The sequence below is a fragment of the Anas acuta genome, chromosome 3, assembly GCF_963932015.1.
Source record: "Anas acuta chromosome 3, bAnaAcu1.1, whole genome shotgun sequence".
NCBI lineage: Eukaryota > Metazoa > Chordata > Aves > Anseriformes > Anatidae > Anas > Anas acuta.
In genome coordinates this window covers 60,353,628-60,374,141 of record NC_088981.1, presented here as the reverse complement: position 1 = coordinate 60,374,141, position 20,514 = coordinate 60,353,628, and the positions used below count along the sequence as shown (strand labels likewise).

Genomic DNA, 20,514 nt, shown 5'->3' with positions numbered 1-20,514 from the left:
ATGAATGCAATATGCAAGAGATCACACTATGATCATAGTATTCCTTATGACTTAAAATGTTAGAAATGAAAGACAATACATAATTAAGTGCACACAAAGTAGCAAGAAAGCTCACACAGTTTAATAGTATCTTATGAAAAAGGTTCTGGTCCCCCAAAATGGTCACCTCGTCTTCTGTGTGCTTATTTTGATCCAATAAATTTTTTCTTACCCATGTCATGCGAATTCGGTCCACAGTACTGTAGTGACATTCTGTGATTAAATTATCTCCCTGAAATACAAGATTTAAGAAGTTCACATTTATGAAATTTATGAGCAGTAGCTTAGGGTAACTATGGATGACAGCAAAAACTTAAAAGGATCAGAGCAGTTGATGTGAGTTTTTGAAAGAGAAAAGGATTAGGTAATTGGTCTATGCTAAAACTTTGCGATTAGCATTTATATTATCCCATATCCTCAGGGATCCCCCATGGATTTAAACAGAGCCTTATTAAGAGTACGATCTATTTTTTCAAACTGCAATGGAAGTGCTCAGTCAGAAGCCTATTTTCAGGAAAATTGTATATGTAGACAATGTATACAAATGAGTCCTGCTCCAAAACTCTTCCAGTGCTACTTTGGGTATCTCTCCCCAGGCTAATTTATCCTGCCAACTTCTATAGAATTACTTGCCAAATCAGGAAAATAAGTTTTTCCACATCACAATAACAACTATTTATCTGCCAAGCCTAGGAGAAGAGGAGTGGCAGGCAAAGACTTAGCTACACCAACAGATATGTATGGGAAAGGCTGAACACTTACCTTCTCAAGTACATGCAATTAACTTTTTGCTATCTTAACAAACAGATCTACAATGTTTTTAAATAAAAAGGTAATATCTTTGCTCCCAATCAAATATATATCAAATATATATATCTCAAAATGACTATGATAATCAAATGGAAACAAAAACATTAAAGAACATAGACTTCAAAAATCTGACATTTTGGGGCAACTTCACGTGTCACAAGGATGCCAGAGGCTTATTTTCTCTGGTTCACTTTTGTGTACCACCACCTTCTGTTCATGTATTAATCTTCCCTAAAGAAATCAGATTACCCTTCAAAGGCTGAGAACTGCTCCTTCCCTTTTGGCTTTTCCACTGCCATATCAGTGACAGCACTAACTGTAGTCTGGGCTACCACAAGAAGGTGTATCAGCCTTGTACCAGCTAAATGAAGACTGAGATTTCCGAAGGAGCGTGAACAGGCACATCTTCACCAGCTCCCCACAGGAAGATGCTTATTGGCACCAGGGAGGACTCTGGCTCTCCTGGTATAAGGAGCTGCAGAATATTCACTAAAAGTTGTTTGTTTTTTTTTGCAAGATTACATCTTTTGGGTCCAAATTCAGAAGAGGATACGAGTACACAAAGAAAACAAAGAAGATGGACTGCGCAGATGAAAGAAGGATACACTATGTTGAAAAGCTATCAGGAAAGAGTAACAAGAACTTTGATGAAAATTTTTAATATTATTATTAGTCTTATTAGTTAATTGATTAAACTGTGGTCAGAATTATACCAGAATGATGCATGAAGAGTTTTGCTGGTAATTTTGCATAAGATGAAAACAATTAAAGGGCACAAAAAAGACATTTCAGAGAAAAAAAAATCCAGCTTCTACTCTATCTGTCTTTTTTTAAGTTGCTGATACTATCAAATACCTCTTTTTGTCTTTTTGCTGTCTACTCCCTTTTGTTCTTGAATTTTAAGAGGCCCTCCTCTATAATCTGCATGGATATTCCTAAAAGTATTACAGGCTTTTTCTGTAAACCTGTCATCTTCTGCCAGCCCTCTTCCTAAACCCTTCAACATTTCTTTCCTGGAGGAGGTAACACCAGTTTGTCTTTGAAGTCCCCGTGGAGTACTAGCAGTTGGACTTCAAAGAGTAAATTCTGCACCTGAACATCCAGATTTTGCTGTAGGAATTAAAGTTAACTTTTTTTTTTTTTTTTTTTTTTTTTTTTTTTTTTTTTTTTTTTCCCTTCAACGACAAGTGTCAAAGTTTCTTAGTGTGGGAGAAGAGACATAAGAGAGGAAGGGACTTGAAGAAACCTGGAAGATCAAACCACAGGGCTCCTGACTATACATGAAGTTCAGCCATTCCAATGGTCTTTCCAGCTCAAATCATAAACAAAATGCAGTTGTGTGATATTTTCCATTTACCAATTCCATTAGGTAATAGACTTGTTCACATGCACCAGGACAAGCACATCGCCATCTGCATTGCTGGTCAGATCTGGAGCAACCAGCTCTTTGCACTACTTAGCTTTCTGTCATCAAGCCAAAGCTTCAAAAACAGATGCCAGCTGGAACAAGAGATGGGTGAATAATTTTTAAATGAGTGACTCATCCAAAAATATATAGAGAAAGACTCCTTTCATGAAATGCCCATGAATAGCTACTGGTTTAACTTAATGCTTTATAATATAAATATAGTTTGTTGTTGTTGGTTTTTTAAGTATATTACAAGTAAATGTTAGGTACATGATCTCTCAAACAACTTCAGGGAAAACATTAAGAGTGTCATACTGGCAAGATGGTTCTTTCTTCTTCCAGATACTGAAACTCCTGGAAGTTGAAGTCAAACTCATCATCATATGCAAGCAGCTTCTGCTCCTCGCCGTTGCGAAAGTGGCGCATCCGGATAGCTCTGCCAGCAAGATGAGCATGAAGAAGTACTGCAAACACGTGAATCCCACTAGGTCTCTCAGCACCTAGAGCCTGGCCAGGGGAAACCAACAACATCAGTGTGCTTAGATGCAATGTAATGTAATGCAGAGTGAAGATATATTAATAAATGCATTGCATGTTCTGTCAGTTTATGACAAAGTACAGTCTAGAGCAAAAGCAAATCAGAATGTGAAATTAAGGTTTTATATATTAAAATCTTACTGTGATTTTTATTTTTATTTTTTGCTTCTTTTTAATAAAAACATATTTTAATTCCTAGTCCACACAGTTTTTATGAAAATCAACTGGACTGCCAGTAATTAACAATACATTAAGACTTTTCATAGAATTATCATCATAGGATCATAGAATGGCTTGGGTTGGAAGAGACCTTGAAGATTACCTAGATCCAACCCCCCTGCCATGGGCAGGGATGCCACCAGCTAGATCAGGTTGCCAAGGGCCTAATCTAACCTGTTCTTGAACACCTCCAGGGATGGGGTATCTACAGCCTCCCTGGGTAACCTCTTCCAGTGCCTCATCCCCCTCTGAGTGAAGAATTTCCTCCTAACCTCTAATCTAAATCTCCCCTCTTTTAATTTAAAACCATTCCCTCTTGTTCTGTCATTATCTGATTAAGCAAAGAATCTCTCTTTTTATAAGTCCCCTTTAAGTGCTGAAAAGCTGCATTGAGGTCACCCTGAAGCCTTCACTTCTGTAGGCTGAACAGCCCCAGATCTCTCAGCCTTTCTTCATAGGAGAGACACTCCAGACCCTTGATCATCTTTGTGGCCCTCCTCTGGACCCATTCTAACAGTCCCACATCCTTCTTGTGCTGTCAGCTCCAGACCTGGATGCAGCGCTGCAAGTGGGGCCTCACCAGGGCAGAGTAGAGGGGGACAATCACCTCCCTCAGCCTGCTAGACACTCCTTTTTAAATGCAGCCCAGGATGCAGTTGGCCTTCTGAGCTGCAAGCACACGCTGCTGGCTCATGTCAAGCTTTTTGTCCACCAGAACCCTCAAGTTCTTCTCTGCAGGGCTGCTCTCAATGACTTCTCCACCCAGTCTGTGCTCGTGTCTGGGATTGCCCCGACCCAGGTGCAGCACCTTGCACTTGGACTTGTCGAACCTCATTAGATTCGCATGGATCAACTTCTCAAGCTTGTTCAGGTCCCTTTGGAGGGGTATATACCATAATTTTATAGGTCTTATATTAAAATCTCAGCATTACTTTAGTGTTACTGACCAATACTGCTGAATGTGGATGTTTATTTAAAAAAAATAAATAAATCTATGTAGCTATGAATGACATCAATATTGTGCCAATTTAAATTAAGAGGTTTTAATTACAGTATCCCCCCTTCCCATCTTCAAGTCAACAGACAGTGAAGTGTTGTAGGTTTATATCTGAGACCTTTTTTCCTGGTCCAAAACATTTTAAAATCAGTAAATCTGACATCACTTCCATTCCGATTGAGAACTACAGAGCCAAACTTTGGATATACTGAACACTTCTTCTTTAGAGCCCAAACTAGAAATAGACTGTTATTGCAATAGCTTTCAAGTGTAAGGTCAGAAACCTCACAATAATAGATTACCTCAGTGTTTTTAAGCTGAAATATGCTACAATAATACGTAACATTTAACACCACTAAGAACAAAACTAAATTCCATACATATTTTGCCCCTTCAATCCACATCATGCAAAGCAGACATTTACCCAACCTTTCTCTAAAAATGACAAAGTATCCAAGAATCTCTGGTTTCAAACAACATTTCCATTATCTACAGAGAAATTTAAGCTATCTTAATGAAACCTTGTGTTTAACAAATGCATAATTTTGTACTTTGGGCCATGCAACAAAAACAGATCAAGTCTTTAGTTTATGCTGTTGATCTAAGAACACTTTTCAGGCTTTCACTTCACTATTAGGAGCCTTTTGCATGTGCATAGATCTTAATTACTCTCTCTCAACATTTCTTTTAGGTTAGTGATCCCTTTGCCTTGGAAAACAATGCATGTTTATATATTGAATACAGAATTAAATCATCGCAAACACAGTATCATTCAGTATTACTTGTGTCAGAAAAGCAACCTCAATACCGAGCATCCAAAATACCCAGATCCAAAAAGATTCAAAATTCTATAGAACAGCATGTAGCAGATGCCTTTGCTCATGTCTTTAACCGGCAACCATCAGTCTTCCCAAAACGATAGAGACTGTCCTAAACTATTTCTAAGCATGAAAACCACTGGTGTCAGGCAGGAGACATACCTCTTCCAGACATTCCAATGTGCAGTGACCCTCTGACACAAATTCAGGCATGCCTGGTGGGATATTGTGGAATAGACTGACCCAAAGACCAGCTTCAATAACCCCTGCATCGTATTTCCTTAAATCTGGAGTATAAAATAGCCTCAGACCAGAGTTATCTATCAAGCCTGCAACAAAAGAACACAGTCAGCCATGGCTGTAAATCAGAATTAAAAATTATAAAAACGCAATCATTTTGCATTTTTCAAGGCTTGTCCTAAGTTTTTTACATGAAAATTGAGGAATCAACCTCAATAACCTGGAAATGAGTCAAACCATATGCAGGAAGCAATAAATAGGGAAAGCCCACAGGAGGGTTGTTAAAGATGGTATGTTGATCTCTGCACTGTTCAGACACAAATGAAAAATATGTGCTGCTCGTAGTCCCTTCTGTTAAGTTACCTAACATGGATGTCAGAGAAAAGAAAGAAGATCACAGGCATAGAAAACAATACAAGGAAATAATAAGACCTCAAAAGGTGCCATGTATGATTTTAAAATAAAATATTTAAAGCACAACTTAAAATTGTATTTTTGTGTGTGTTTTTTTGTTGTTGTTGTTGTTGTTTTTTCTTTCAACTTTTGGAGCTGTGTATTATATTCTGCTTGTGAATTTATTTATTCCTTTACCTCGAGCCCTAATATTAATCATATTTTTTCTTTTAGATTGCCTGTCACATTACAGCATGCCTCAGATGACCAAATGCATCCCTTTCACAATCTCCCCAATTAAGAGTATCAACTAAACATATGAAAAATAACTTACTAAATCACAAACTTGAAGACAATAACAGCACTTTGAGTAAAGAAGGCAAGAGAACTACACTGGCTTTTAATCCTGCCCTCAAGGACTTCTCTTGATTTCAAAAGTAGTTTGAAGAACCAAAGCCTGCTGTAAGAAGGTTGAGCTTTTAAAAGTGAAATAATATGAATCTACTTCATTCATCTAAATGCCATATGCGTTTGTTTGTATATCTACTCAGAATTTGTGCCTCCATCCACTCACTGATTATAAATATTTATCTTGTATTAGCCATTTTTATGAGGCAAGATATAAGCAAAAACAAAGATTAATTTGTATTGCACAAGCCTTGAATTCTGTGTTAGCTCATCTGTTAACTTCCTGTTTGCTGCTCCTTTTCAAATTTCAGCTTTGAAAATCAAAAATGCAAAAACATTGCCAAGTATCTCAGAGAGGTAAGAGGCTTCCTCTATTAGTCTTTTAAAAAAACAAACAGACATAACAATGGTTGAAACCAAATTTTCCATCAGTATGAAATCAGCAGGCTCTTTTAAGATAAGCAAATGAGAGAGGGACAGTGGAGGCACTAAATTTATCCTTCCCAGTAGTACCTAAGACAGAGTAGCATGTAAGTATTACAGAACAAACAATATGAGCTAAGCACAACCAATTTCAAGTGGTAGGGAACTACAAGACAATCTGCAGTATACAAATCATATTTCAGCTGATATACACTGTTCCACAACATCTCAATTTTAATTCATTTTGGAATCTGCACTCATTCCCTTTCTGAAGCTATCTGTAATCTCGTCAACTTGGATTTTTGTGGTATTCCCCCTTCAAGCAGACTGCTAATATCTAAATGCCAGAAATTGTTATGATATCTAAGAGTTTTTGTTAAACAAAACCATAAGGGGTCATCTTTCAAATTAAAGGGGATGTAAACGACTTCAAAAGAGGAAACATTCAAAAACAGACAAGCTAGAAGCAATTTTTGAGTCTAACCAGGAGCCAGAACTGACTATGAAGCTGAGTCACTTAGGCAAACATTGCCCCAGATGCAGAGGTGATCCTGATGGCTTAACTGCAAGACCCAAGCTGGGAAAACACAGACCCCAGAATGGGAAAAGAAAGGTGACCTGGTGGCAGGATGGGTGGGAGGACTCACACACCCTACCTGCACCAAAGCAGCAGGAGCACCTGAGTCCTCTCCCTACTTCTCCTATCACAATCTAATACCATGCGTTTTGTCAGGGAGAAGAGAAACACCATGCAGATCACAGACACCCTGCTCTGCCTATCCTCTCTGAACTTTCCCAGGTCTTTGGTGAGACCCTGTGTTCACCTGGGGCTGTCCCAACAAAAAGCAAATCTGTCCCCATTGCTTATGAAGGAAACAAAATATTTCTGATTCCCAGATTCTGCGTGTGTCACTTAAACTAAATCAAAATCATATAGCACATTAAAATAAAATATTAAAATAAAATAGTGAATTTAGGGACAGAGACTCATTTGGATACAAATTTTCTGTATGTGACATGTCAGGCTTTCAAGTAGTACTTAGTGGAAAAGTGTGTAGCATCAAGGATGCAAACAAAGATTGCTGTATCACATAAGAACATGCATGCTGGAGGGTGAGTGGCTGTCATTAAATAAAACAGTTTTAAGCAAGTTCATTTCTGACATCACAAAGAGAAGGAATAACAGTAAGATGGAATGTCCCAGACGACACTAAGGATTTTATTTAAATACATAGGAATGTAAAAAAGGACCACTACACTGCGCTGCAGTGGATTTTACCCAGTTCATCTGTACTAGTAATCAGAATATCCTCAGACATAGCAGCTCAACAGATTTTTGTTAAAAAACAAAAAAAAATTACTAATCTTTTCAAAAGTCAGCCTTGAAGTATCCTAGATTTTGGGGGGCTCCCCAGTTTCACACAAAAACTTATTTTTTTTTTCTTCTAGGTATCAATAAATTTTAGAATGAAAATTAAAAAAATAACATTATAAAAGAGAAGCTTATCAATTAAGATAAACTGGTTTTACCTAATGAATCCTGAGTTTTCATTTCACTTTCAGAAATTACCCACAGTTTAGCTAGATGTCTTTAAAAGAATACTTTAAAAATAAGTAAAAGGCACATTCCCTGTGATGCTATCTAGCACTTTGGGTGATGTACTGCTATTTCTCAATCTGAATAATGAGACTTCTGGATCTCTGATCTGGATTTCAGAGCAAAAGCAAAGCACAGAGAGAGAGATAACATGAAGAATGTTGTGATAAAAGGTGTATTCACCTGGTCCACAACTCCTTGTATCTCTGAATCTCCCACTGTCTTCAGGCTAAGACAGTGTGAAGTTTTTCTCACCTCAGCGCAACGAGAAAAACTATGGGAACCAGGAACTACTGAGCAGGGGAAAACAGCCTCAGCTTTGCATCTCTTCTGTTTGCAGTCTGATGCAATGAGAAACTCTTGTGTCTAGTACATTTTTCAATCTTGCATGTTTTAAAGAGTCTGAGGGTACAAACCTTCTGTGTATGATGGATTGTCGTAGTGCACCTCCATAAGAACAAACTGAGGGTCAGCTGCTGTGCCGATGGATAAGCCAACGTGGGGAGGGTAGGTGAAGCCCTGGAAATAAACACTTGCACATTAATCTAAGGAACTTTTCCTATAATTGAAAGCTTTTGTGTGTCTGTGTGTATGTGTGTTAGTTTCTTAAATAAATACAATTACCAATACAATCATCATCATAATTAAATTTACAAATGTGACTTTCTGAACATGGAATTTTGGCATACTATATTTATTAACACTGCATGCACTAAATAACTGTGCCAGTATAAATTATTACATCTTGTGCTTTCCAAAAGATAAAGCCCTGAGCAACCCAGTCTGACCTCATGGCTTACCCTCCTTGAAGCAGGAGGCAGGACTAAAGACTTCCCGAGGTCTCTTTCAACCCGCATTATCCTGTGATCTTATGATTTTTTTAACCTTTATTTATTGCTTGAGTAGAAAATGAAAATGCCATTTTATATGTATAAACACTGCATCATCAAGTAGTTAGTTTGACAATAAAATCCTTATGAAAAAGTGAATCTCTAGTTTAAATGTTTCTAGTTTACAAAAGCAGTAATTTCCAAGGAATACTGAGGTTGTTTGCAACTAGATTGTTTTTCCTGCATAAATCACTGCATTCTAAGCAAAATGATTTCAACAATAAAAATGTTCTTAATGGCTACATTTACATTAGGAAGCCATGTGATGAAAAAGAAATTTATCTGTACAGTGTAACAGCTTGTGCCGGACCCTCTGTCCTCAGACTATTTTCTTTGGACAAACTCTACTCAGACCCTACGCACTGTATCCCATTTGTTGCTGGGAGGTGCTGGGTTCAACCCCAAACATTCAATTTAACTTGAAGTTAAGGAGAAAAAAAAAAAAAAAAGAGTTAAGTGGGAATAACAGGGATAACTGGGATATTTGCTTCAGAAGCTCGCTCCTGATTCAATGCAAAATACCAGAAAATACCAGTATCTTATAAATGAACTCGTTTTATAAATGAACTCATACATGTATAACATATTCACTTTGGGGGGAATGAATCTGTATTACACAGATACTATGTTTGAGATCCCAGCTTTCCAATGCTTGATGGACATTAATGAATTAATCTCAGAATATAGTAGAAAGTATTACCACCTCCATGCTACATAAAGGTAAACTGAAGCACTGTGAGTACTCCAGTAAACCTGAATGTAACCCTCTCTGTACATCTTTAACAGGACCATCCTTACAAAAGCCTTCACAGAGTTTGTGAGATGATAACTTATTTATATGAGTGTTTTTTTAATTTCACTTAGTTTAAGAAAGTTGAAAGTACAAATACTAGGTCAGAGCATAGCTGATGGCGAAAATGCACAAAGCATACATCAGGGATAATGCTCATAGTGGATTAAGCTTCTTTTGATGGGTAGCTACATGGGTAGCAGATCCAGCTTCCTCACACTGCAGCACTCAAAGACAGTTTTTGGACTGCTGGCTGGCTAGTGAAGCTTCCAAAAACTGTCATCCACCCAATCCCTCTCTTTGCCTGCACCAGGTTTGAGTGGGCATGCAGCGAAACAAGGGGGTAAAGAAGGATTGGGATGCTTCTTTTGGCAGTAGTTCTGCCTTATGTCAGCTGAAAGCATTAACTGCAGCTTAAATTAGCATATGAAATAAAGTGAAAACACAGCCTGGGGTTAACATGGCATCAGAGACCGTGTTTTCAGTAGATATGCCCCATTGCCACAAGCAAAGTGGTCCTTGTGCCGGTTCTGCACCAAAACACAATCACTCCTACACTGAAATGATGTATTTTAGGGCTGGGAATGAAATTTCAGAATGATTTGCCTGAATGAGGGAAGGTCCTGCTCAGGCACAAAAGGAGATAGACATATGTCTGACTTCAGTTGGAAAGTCTTGGATGCAGTCACCTACAGAGTGCTTTTCATTCTGTCATGCTCCACAGATAACAGACATTAGTCCTCTCTGGAAGCAGTGCATTTTCTTATCAGATGGGCAAGCTGATATGGTGACAGATTTCCATGTTCCCAAGCAATCTTTTTCTGCCTAAAGCATCAACTCTCTGTAGTATTTTCATTATTTTTAGCTTGTCACTCAAGACATTCATTGCATTTATCACTTAGAAGGCCGACAAGAAGTTGAAGACAATGGTGAATCCATTTAAGGATTGTGCTTGTTTACCCATAAAAATAAAAAAGATTAAGAATTCACTAACGTGCTGGAAGGAAGCTTTATTATGATATACACCCTCCTGATGCCCCATTGATGAACCATGCTAGACAGCCATTCATCCTACCTCTCCTCCAATGGCCCAAGCAAAAATGACCGTCTCACATGTGAAGAAAGAATCTGGCATGTTGGGATGGTAACACTCATGTCCGTAGTCCAGCACGCTGTCATTCAAGTTGCTGCTGCACTGATACAGCAGGATATGGTGCACCAGGTTCTCATGGCCCTTCTGGATCAATGGCTCAACCTGTCAATGTTAAAATGAAAAATAAAAGGAAAGAAAACACATCTCAAATATGACTGTTTCAATGTGGGTACACAGATGGAACAGCAAATTATAAGGTGCACTTTTACTGAAAGAGAAGGTTTGATATTCAGTTGTAACTAGGTTGAGATGATACTTCAACATTCTGCAACTCCAAGCATTAAAAACATTTTTAGGTGCATCAATAGAGAACAGGAAGAAAAATCTGTGTCTTGACTAAACCTATGTTGCCATCTGTCTTGTTCTCCCTTCTCTCACCCCAGTCTTGAACTGTCAGTTGTCTTTCTCCCTGACCAGTCCTGTTTAGCTGCATTCCAGCATGAATGGGATATAAACCAGCTGTATGTCTGCTCAGCTAAACCAGCTTGGTATCTGAACTACTCAGGACATTTCATCGCAGTCTCTGTCTCTTTAGTACTGCTTTGAACTAGAGCTTCCCATAAAATCTGTAAATCTAGGGAGAGCCTGGAGGTATAACCCCACATTCCTCAGCAGGTCAAGATGGACTTCCCAATTTTTTAGACATCTATGAAAAATTAGGCCTAATTTACAGCCTGTTCAGTTGTAAAGACTGTTCAGTTGTTAACATCAAGCCATTCCACAGAGGTCAGGTGCTAGAAGGTTCTCAGGGGTGCAGGAGTGCTCACAGTGTAATGTGACCACTGAATATCAGGGTAGCCTAAAATTTCATTCCAATATAACAGTGTTAACTCTCTCTGTGGATGGATGACGTTAAATTGTCTCCATCAGAGATGACATCTGGGCAAACATGAGTACTTCTAAAAAAAAAATTATTTTGCTTTTCAGAAACATCATATTCCACAAAATATCAGCACATAGAAAACAATATTAAAATGAAGAGTTTCTCCCTTGTTTTGCATTCAAAGATTGAATGCAAATCCATGCCTGGCATATCTGTCTTTAAGTTGAATAACATACACATTCTCTGTATATTCACAAGAAAGGTTAAGTTTTAGCAATACAGCACTTATGTGGAGAGCCATGCAGTATTGCATTTTACTATTGTTAGGAAAACAAAGGTTTTAAAGAGGGAAAAAATGCATATACATGTACATCCTAACGTTGCATCTATTTGTTTTGCAAGCACATGAACCCTGGGTACCAGAGCACCAGAGCAGGGTAATAAAGAATAGTTTATTACCTTATTAAAATATTTTCAGCACAATACTGTCACCAGAAATTCATCTCTGCACTTTCTTCAAACGACTGAACCAATTACAAAAGGCGAAGGGCAGGAAGAAGTGTCTAGAGCCTGTTCATAACAAGACCACCCTCAGTGATATAAATCTGCAAAATATCATTGAAGTCAGGCTCTTGGGGAGTCCAGCTGCTGCTGAGTACCTGCAAGTCTGTCCAAGAAGTGCACAACCCAAACCCACCCACTTCACTGTGCTTAGAAATCAATGGAAGGATGGCAATTTGCACAGACATACCAAAGTTTTGTTCTGATGGCTAAACTGAAATGCTTCACAAGGGATATTCTGTACTGCTTTCAGTAATCCGTGTTTTGGTTAGCATTACCATCATCATGAATTACTCTACTATGAAAATAACGGTATTTTTGAAAAGGTGCAAAGAGTCATTTCACCAATCCGAAAAGAATTCTTATCCAAATATATCAGGCTGACTGACGATTCAGAAATCCATTTCAGCTTGATGTTGCTTCCTCCTCTGCTCCTTCATATAAATGTACATCTATCCAAATGCTGCAGAATTGTATCATGGTGGCTTATAGATGAAAAAGCAGTATATGTCTTGGGAATTTAGAAATTCCACATAGTGTGTGGGTTACTCGGATGATGGTTATGGGAATATTATGGGAATATTATCTCTGTATCTACCAAGAAAAAAGAATATTTTTGTCCAAAGAGATGATTGATAGTTCTGCCTACTGCTACAGGATCCCAGCACCTACTGTGCTTACAATCACTACTGCAAAACCAGCTTTCCCTCAGAACAATGGGACATCACCAAAATTAGAAACTCACATCCTGTCATCAGTTTCTTAGTGTCAGATACCTAAACAAAAACAGCACTTCAGAAAGTAGTCTTGTTCAGCTTTCTTTAGTGAAGAAAAACAAAAACAAACAAACAAACAACAACAACAACAACAAAACAACCTTGAGCATCTTTCCAGCGTATCTTGTAGGACTTCTCATATCCTTCACATGCACCAAGAAATAATGAAAAGCAGCAGTGAACTTAAGACATCTCACACATTTTAATTACAACTTGGTTACAGAACTACCACCCTTCTCTCCTTCCTTTTCAACAAAATACAGAAAAGAGAAAAAAAAAAAAACTACTAGGAGTGGGTTAAAAATCTTTTAACAAAATTTTAGGAAAATCAAAATCTCATGATCACAAATTGTTCATTACCCAGTAATGTAGGAAAATATTTTACTGGCCAGCTCCCTAAGGCTCTCTCAGCATCATTTCTGACTGAAATGAGAAAGAAAGAGGAGCAGCCCCCCTTGACACACTGGGTTCCCTTTCTCTGATTCAGTGAGTAGCTAACTATACTTACTTAGTGGAATCACTTCAGCAGAAAATAAAATTAGAAACTTTTATTTGACCCTTTATTCTAGTGATTAACTGAAGCAGGGATTTAAACATTCCAATTCTACATCCCAGGTGAGTGCTGTCCTAGTTACTCAACTGTTCGTCATTGTAGCTTATAGAGTGAGGAGGTTGTTTCAGCTGCCTCTCTCTTCCTCTCACTTTTCACAAAGAGCATCTGTGCAGCTTAATTTGCTTCAAGCAGAAAAGAAATTACAAAACCTCTTTTTTTTTTTTTTTTTTTTTTTTTTTTTCTTTTTTCTCCCCAATAAACAGAATTCTTGTTTTCTGGCCAGTCTTATAAAACAATGATGAACAACGACAAAGTTCCTCAAAAATGAGGCCAAATCTAGCAAATCACTAATGCATTTAAATATGCACATAAGTAGTCCCAAGTGTAAAATCAGTTGCTAGAGCAGGTATCTACAATTAAATACCTAATACCAGGGTGGCCTGGTTTCCAGAGCATTTGCAGTCCCAATGAAGGATAACACAATTTCTGCACTCATCTCTTACAAGGTTATTCTTCTATGAACAGCTCTATATCAGTCTCGATCCCTAATTATAGGCATTAATTCATAAAATGTGAATTGTTAAGTGCATTCATTCAGAGTTTCCAATTAGTTTCCAATTATTTGAATTTTTAAACTTTTTTTGGGGGGAAAGGGGGAAGGGTGAGAGGGGGAGGGTAGCCTTTAATCCACAAACCACAGAACTGAAAGCTTAGCTAAGGTCTAAGTTTGCGGATCTCCAGTCACAATAATGGTGGGCCAACACTGAAAAGTCAATATGGCTGTCTTGTGCATTTGTCTTGGGAAATAATTCAACTTTTAGAATAATTATGAAAAGATAGTAATTTACTATGCTCAATTAGGGCATGAAGAAAAATAAAGAAAAGGTGATAAAAGTAGGCATACTATATAATAGTTAATAAACACTGCAGACCATTAATTTTTGCTGTGATTCTTATACACAGGCTTGCATAGTTTGTACTTGTAAAGTAAGGGGACACTCAAATGTCACTTTCAGCCACCAATATCTGAGAATTTTAGAATAGGTTGTAGTGAAAATGGGAGTCAGCCTTTCACTTTCAGTAATTATGAGGAAAATTGTGACTTCAAAAAGTTGTTCCTTTCTCTTTCCTTGCTAATTCCTACTCACCTCATTTTAGCCAAAGGAGTAAAGAAAGAGGCTGAAAAGAGATTCAAAGGAAATATACATATAATTACCTAAAACATCCAATTCTGCATTTTACCTCATTCTTTGAGGCACCTTCACTGTTGCTGCAATGCAAAGAAGAACCAGCTGTCAGGGTTCATCTGTTTGCCATGTCAGGAATAAGCCAGAAGAGATACTGCACTACTGGGGAACCTCAGTGACTTCCTCGCCTGCAGGCAAAGTGCATTTTCTGCTTGACATTTCATAACAGCCAGGGGCTTGGAGAACAAAAGCCCTATGTCCACTCTGCATCAAATTGCCGAAAGCATTTGGAACTGGGAAAAAATAAATGGATGCACAAGAAGTACCCTCCCCTGCTTTTCACAAAACCTGCAAAAAGAAGCTGCTGTTTTATTATTCATGATGGCTTACTTTTTGCATCCTCTCTACCTTTCCTGAAAGCGTGGGTGAAACGTCTTGCTAAATGAGCACACTGACATACATGAACTAATCTGACTTTCATTAAAAAGGTAAAAAACAATAGATGTACTATAATCCCATGCCACATCAAATCATAGTTCCAAAGAAAGAGGTATGTAAAATAAGCATAATGGAAAATAAAGACAATGCCTTTTGCAACCAGAAGTACAGGTTATGGTTATGGTGTTTGATTAGCATTATCTGTACTGATGGGGCATGTTGAGAGGTGTCAAAGTGTCCTTTTCATCATTACTGTCTCTCTTAGCACTTCTCAAAATATTGACTTTCAAAATATATAAAAATAACAAATTTTCAATTTAAGTTAAAATAGAAAAGACACTTGCTTCCCACCTGTTACTTTAACAGAAGCCCTATTTTAGTCAGCAGGTTTACATCACATGAACAAAGATAATGCCTACGCTCCCTAGTTCTGGATTACTCAGCTTCAATTTTTCTTCCTCTCTATTACCTATTATTTCTTTACCTACTGCACAAACTGAACATGCCACATGCATTTGTTTCTTTAAAAAAGAAAAAGAAAAAAGCCCAAATTGTAACATAATAGAGGCTTGCATCTCAAGCTGCTGATAAGCAGGGTCAAGATACTAATGTAAGACACATTAAGTGGGATGAAAATGCAAACAGATGAAATGGCCCAAGAAGTTAGATTCCCTACAAGGAAAAATTATCTCCAGAAAGCTGGAAGTCTTTCTTGCTTATTCTTTTTCCTCCCTTTTTATTTGCTTTGCTTTCTTTGATGTTACAGCTGTGGTTTGTTCTTCGTGCCTGTTTGTGTGAATAATAAAAGTCAGTAAACTATCTCCATAGTCTCCCCACAGTGTCCCTGTTAGAAAATACAATTCACAGATCTTAAGTAATCAAAATGCTGAATTTATTTTTATATACGAAAATAGCAACAGGTTTTTGGTCTTGTTGCAATGAAGTTTTTATACAGAAATGTCAATGAAAAATACAATTTTATTTTTTCAGGCTCAAAAGCTAGCTTCAACTTAATTTTACATTTCAAAGTGCCCACATAAAATGTGCTGCCAATAATCTATTACATACAGTGACATCTAGCCTCCTTTAGCCAAATGTACACTAATAAATACAGACCACAGACGTCTCTAGCCTTGAATCTCCATGGGATGCCTTGTTCACATATTCATAGAGCTAAACTGTCTAATAATTGGTCATACAGCTGCCCGAACCATGTCTGGGCATTAGTTGTTCAGCAGTGGTCAAAACCATGCCAGGCAATTTGCAACAAAGTAAAAGGAATGCAGTCCTCAAGCTAGGCCATGATACTAAAAATGAAAGGGAATGGTCTGAAAAAAGAACAGACATACCTCAGCCCAGAGTCTTCTTCAAACTGACTTCAGCTGCATAACTGTTAAGCTACTAAGATTTCCAGTTCCCTCTGGAGAACGCTAAAAAGCACCAAGCATCCTGCCGCGACCTCTACTAACCAAAAGACACTATGGTATGGTATAGCTTTTACCACTGTAAATGACTCCAAACAAAGCCTTAGCCTTACACAACACTGTGTGCATGTACCCCCAGTGTCACAGAGAAAAATAAATAAATAAGTAAATAAATAAAAACATTTTTTTTATAATCTCAAAGCTGAAAATAAGAATTTGTCACAAGATTTTGTCCTGGCGCTGCTGTATCTAAGATTCTAGCCCACAGTTGGCTATTTTATTTACATGAGTTTGCCATGTACCTGATTAACTCAGACCAAAAAGTGATGGTTGTGAAACTGAGTGCTGGCTGAGATTACTGGAGAGAATTTTTGTAACAGAAGATAGAAGTTTTTGCTCTATACTTTCTATAATCACGCTTGAGAAGAACAATCACTTTGTTATTGATTACTCTGGACTTCATACTTCTTTCCAAAATGTACAGCATGTACATTTAAATAACTGTTCAATTTAGAAAAGCTCCTTAAAGGTAGATACAATGTCATCAAGACTTTTCTTTTCTTTTCTTTTCTTTTCTTTTCTTTTCTTTTCTTTTCTTTTCTTTTCTTTTCTTTTCTTTTCTTTTCTTTTCTTTTCTTTTCTTTTCTTTTCTTTTCTTTTCTTTTCTTTTCTTTTCTTTTCTTCCTTCTCTTCTCTTCTCTTCTCTTCTCTTCTCTTCTCTTCTCTTCTCTTCTCTTCTCTTCTCTTCTCTTCTCTTCTCTTCTCTTCTCTTCTCTTCTCTTCTCTTCTCTTCTCTTCTCTTCTCTTCTCTTCTCTTCTCTTCTCTTCTCTTCTCTTCTCTTCTCTTCTCTTCTCTTCTCTTCTCTTCTCTTCTCTTCTCTTCTCTTCTCTTCTCTTCTCTTCTCTTCTCTTCTCTTCTCTTCTCTTCTCTTCTCTTCTCTTCTCTTCTCTTCCAAAAATGTAGTCACAGAATAAACAAATATTTATCCAAAACATCTGATTAAAGGTTTAAGATTTTTCTTCCAAAAAGCAAATACTTGGAAATACTTGGCTTAATAAGGTTGGGTCTTTTTCAGCAAAAACTCTGTGTATTCACCACCACAAAAAAATAAATAAATAAATTAATTAATTAATTAATATTATGTTTTTATTTTCATATATATTTTCAGGAAAAGAAAAAAAAAAAAGCTATTGTCTTTCTGCTTAGCATTGGTTCTTCCATACAACTCAAAGGTGTGCTGAGCAAAAACCCAAGAGATAGAAATATGTCCCTGAGCTGGGATAGATGTTTAAGTACATGATCCCAGTTGTAGACCAGGTTTTTAACCCCAAGAACCCAACAGCTATCTTGTGTCTGGAGGATGGCCTGTTTAGGCCAGCATTGTGTCTGGGGCACAAATTTGCTGCAGACTTTTAGGCTCAGGTTCTGGAATCCGGGGGTCAGTTAGGGACATCCCTTCCAGCACTCCACCCACCTGACCCACCTGTCAGAAAGCATTAAATTAATACCACAGAACAGTTAGGACTGTAAGAGATGCATCAAATGCTCAACAGGCTGCAGTCTAGCATGGACTAGCTGCTGTAACCTTTACTGAGATTGGCCCTATCATTTGCATGCACACAACTACAGGTTTCAGGTTTGTTTTTTTTCTCACTGAATAATCCAGACCTTAAATTCAGCCATTACTAACAAAACACTTTAAATTGCTCTTGATCCCGAGTGCTTCTGAATTCATACTCTGCTGTTTACTTAAAAAGGTGTATAGTTTGGTGAGCAAATTGCATAGCAATGCCACTGTATCTGTTTCACTGATGGTTATCTATGTACAAGCATTATTGCTTATCTTGAACTGTCCTCCAAATGTAAAAATGTTAATCCAAATTATTTTCATACACATTACTTACAAATTCAAGCTGGAGAAAAATATAACCTGTACAGTTACTGACATATCTGGCTTCTTATATTCTACTATGAAGGAGATGCAGATATAGAAAAGGCACAGGCAACAGCAACCACCCCCAACCTAATAATGTGATTAGGTAAGGTTTCCTTGGAGGATGGAAAATTTCCAGCACAAAAATAGAGGTTCCATACAACTTAAGGCATTTAAATTTGCATGGTTTGTCCATGGTGTGGGGTTGTTGTTGTTTTTGTTTTTTTTTTTCCCCAAAGCAAGATTCAACTACAGGACATAATCCCAAATTGAAATAACAGTGCTGAGTTGTTTATTTATTTATTTAAGTTATAATGTTGGCATTTGTTTTTATCTGGTTTTGGGTATACTTCAAAACATGTAACAAAAATTCTAACATCACTGTGGAGAAAAAAGTACTTACCACATGAATGGAAAAACTTATTCAAAGCACAGATATTTCCTGTTCTTGGTGTAAAGAAGAAAGGATTTGTTTACTCAGTGACTGTGTTGTTCAATGAAGGCTCTTATTTAAGTTTTATTAGTATACCACATTAAGAACTAATTACCATACTGCAGTTTTAAGCTGCAGAATTTTCATAGGAAATGAATTTGCCTTCATGACAAAAGTTACTGTTGCTGTGCTGTTATTTGGAGAGGAGGCTGTGCCTCTAAATTCACACAAATCTTCAGTCCCCATATATTATCACAATTAAAGAAATGTTAATGATTGAACTGTACATCCAGAATTTCTATAGATCAGTGTGCAGAATAACTTAAATATTTTAATTAGGAGAGAGGAATCAAATAACATAATAGCCATGAAAAACAAAGCATTTACAATGAGAACTAGAGATGGTTTAGGGCTTCTTGTTCTCTCTGCCATTGTGTCCATTCCTAAATTCTTATTCCTAATTAATTGCCTGGAACTCTGCCACTCACAAAGAGTTTCAGATTTGAAAGGCATGCAGTAATTTAGACTAAATCCAAAAGAAATATACCTCAAAGAAATATTCATTTAAAAAATGGTTTCTGCCTGAGGTATGTCTGAAGATTTAAGATAACACATTTAGCTACAGTTAAAAAGTATAACCCTGAGGAGCAATCTGATAAAAAGCCTGGGTCAAGAAAAAACATGTTTCATTCAGTTACGCTTTCTGGCAATACATTCACTGCACTCCTAGGCAACAGAAAGATGGGCAGAATGGTTGCGGTATTCAGTACGACCAGAGTCTCTCAGCACACCATATGCACCAAACAGAATTAATCGGCAATTAATCAGTAATATCATTACTTTCTTGGGAAAACAATATAATAATAAAGTAATATGTAACCAAATACTTTTCAGATCTGAAGCCAAGATGGGTAGTCTATAAAGAGTGTATATTATTTCCAGACTAACATATAATTTGAACAGTATAAGTAATATAGTCAATGAATAGTTCCCTTTTGTTCATGAAATCTCCATTAATACACAGAGATGTCTAGCTTTTCTTTGAGATGGCAAGGGAAGAGGTTTTAACACTATTGTACAACTGCAAAATATTCCCTTTGATCATAGCTTAATAACATCTTACTTTTTCTCTTCCTGCTTGGGAGGGAACAAGAAGCTTTACCAAAGACAGAATGCGTGAGAATATCCAACATGTCTGCTTTGTGTTTTACAAATACATGGGCATCCTGTTAGCAAACATGTTTTCTGAGGAGGAGATGCTGACTTTTGCAAAGGAGAACCAAAAGGGAACATGCCTGAGAAAGACTTTAAGCCTACAGGTACTTAGGGTCTACAGCAGTCACCAACCCGGACTCTCTGGCACCTTACATCTACTGAAGTGAAAGCATGGGATAAAATATGCTCAAGCCTAGTGAAATTGACTTGGCACAACTTCCTGAGTCAGCAGAACAAATTTTGAGAACTGTTGCTCATGCCCTCCAAAACATTTTATTTACAGGTTTAGCATGCATGAGGTGGTTTACAAAATACATGTACTGAGTAGGGTATGTTAGTTATGCCTAGATTAATACCATGATTTCCACACTTTCTCACCCTGAGCCAGATCCTGGTATGCTTGCTCCAACACCCATCAACATCTCCCAGAAAGCCACACAAGTGCTGT

The 20,514-nt window shown here is 37.4% G+C and overlaps 1 protein-coding gene across 1 annotated transcript in view; it reads right to left on the bottom strand.

Moving 5' to 3' along the window:
• MOXD1 (monooxygenase DBH like 1) overlaps positions 1-20,514 on the bottom strand; it is a 53,966-nt gene that overhangs the window by 10,383 nt on the left and 23,069 nt on the right. Inside the window, exons 5-9 of the mRNA XM_068677409.1 lie at positions 10,645-10,824; positions 8,306-8,408; positions 4,991-5,157; positions 2,573-2,764; positions 212-271 (exon numbers count right to left, since the gene is read on the bottom strand). Of these exons, the coding sequence (XP_068533510.1) occupies positions 212-271; positions 2,573-2,764; positions 4,991-5,157; positions 8,306-8,408; positions 10,645-10,824 (702 nt within the window). The remainder of the gene's footprint in view (positions 1-211; positions 272-2,572; positions 2,765-4,990; positions 5,158-8,305; positions 8,409-10,644; positions 10,825-20,514) is intronic.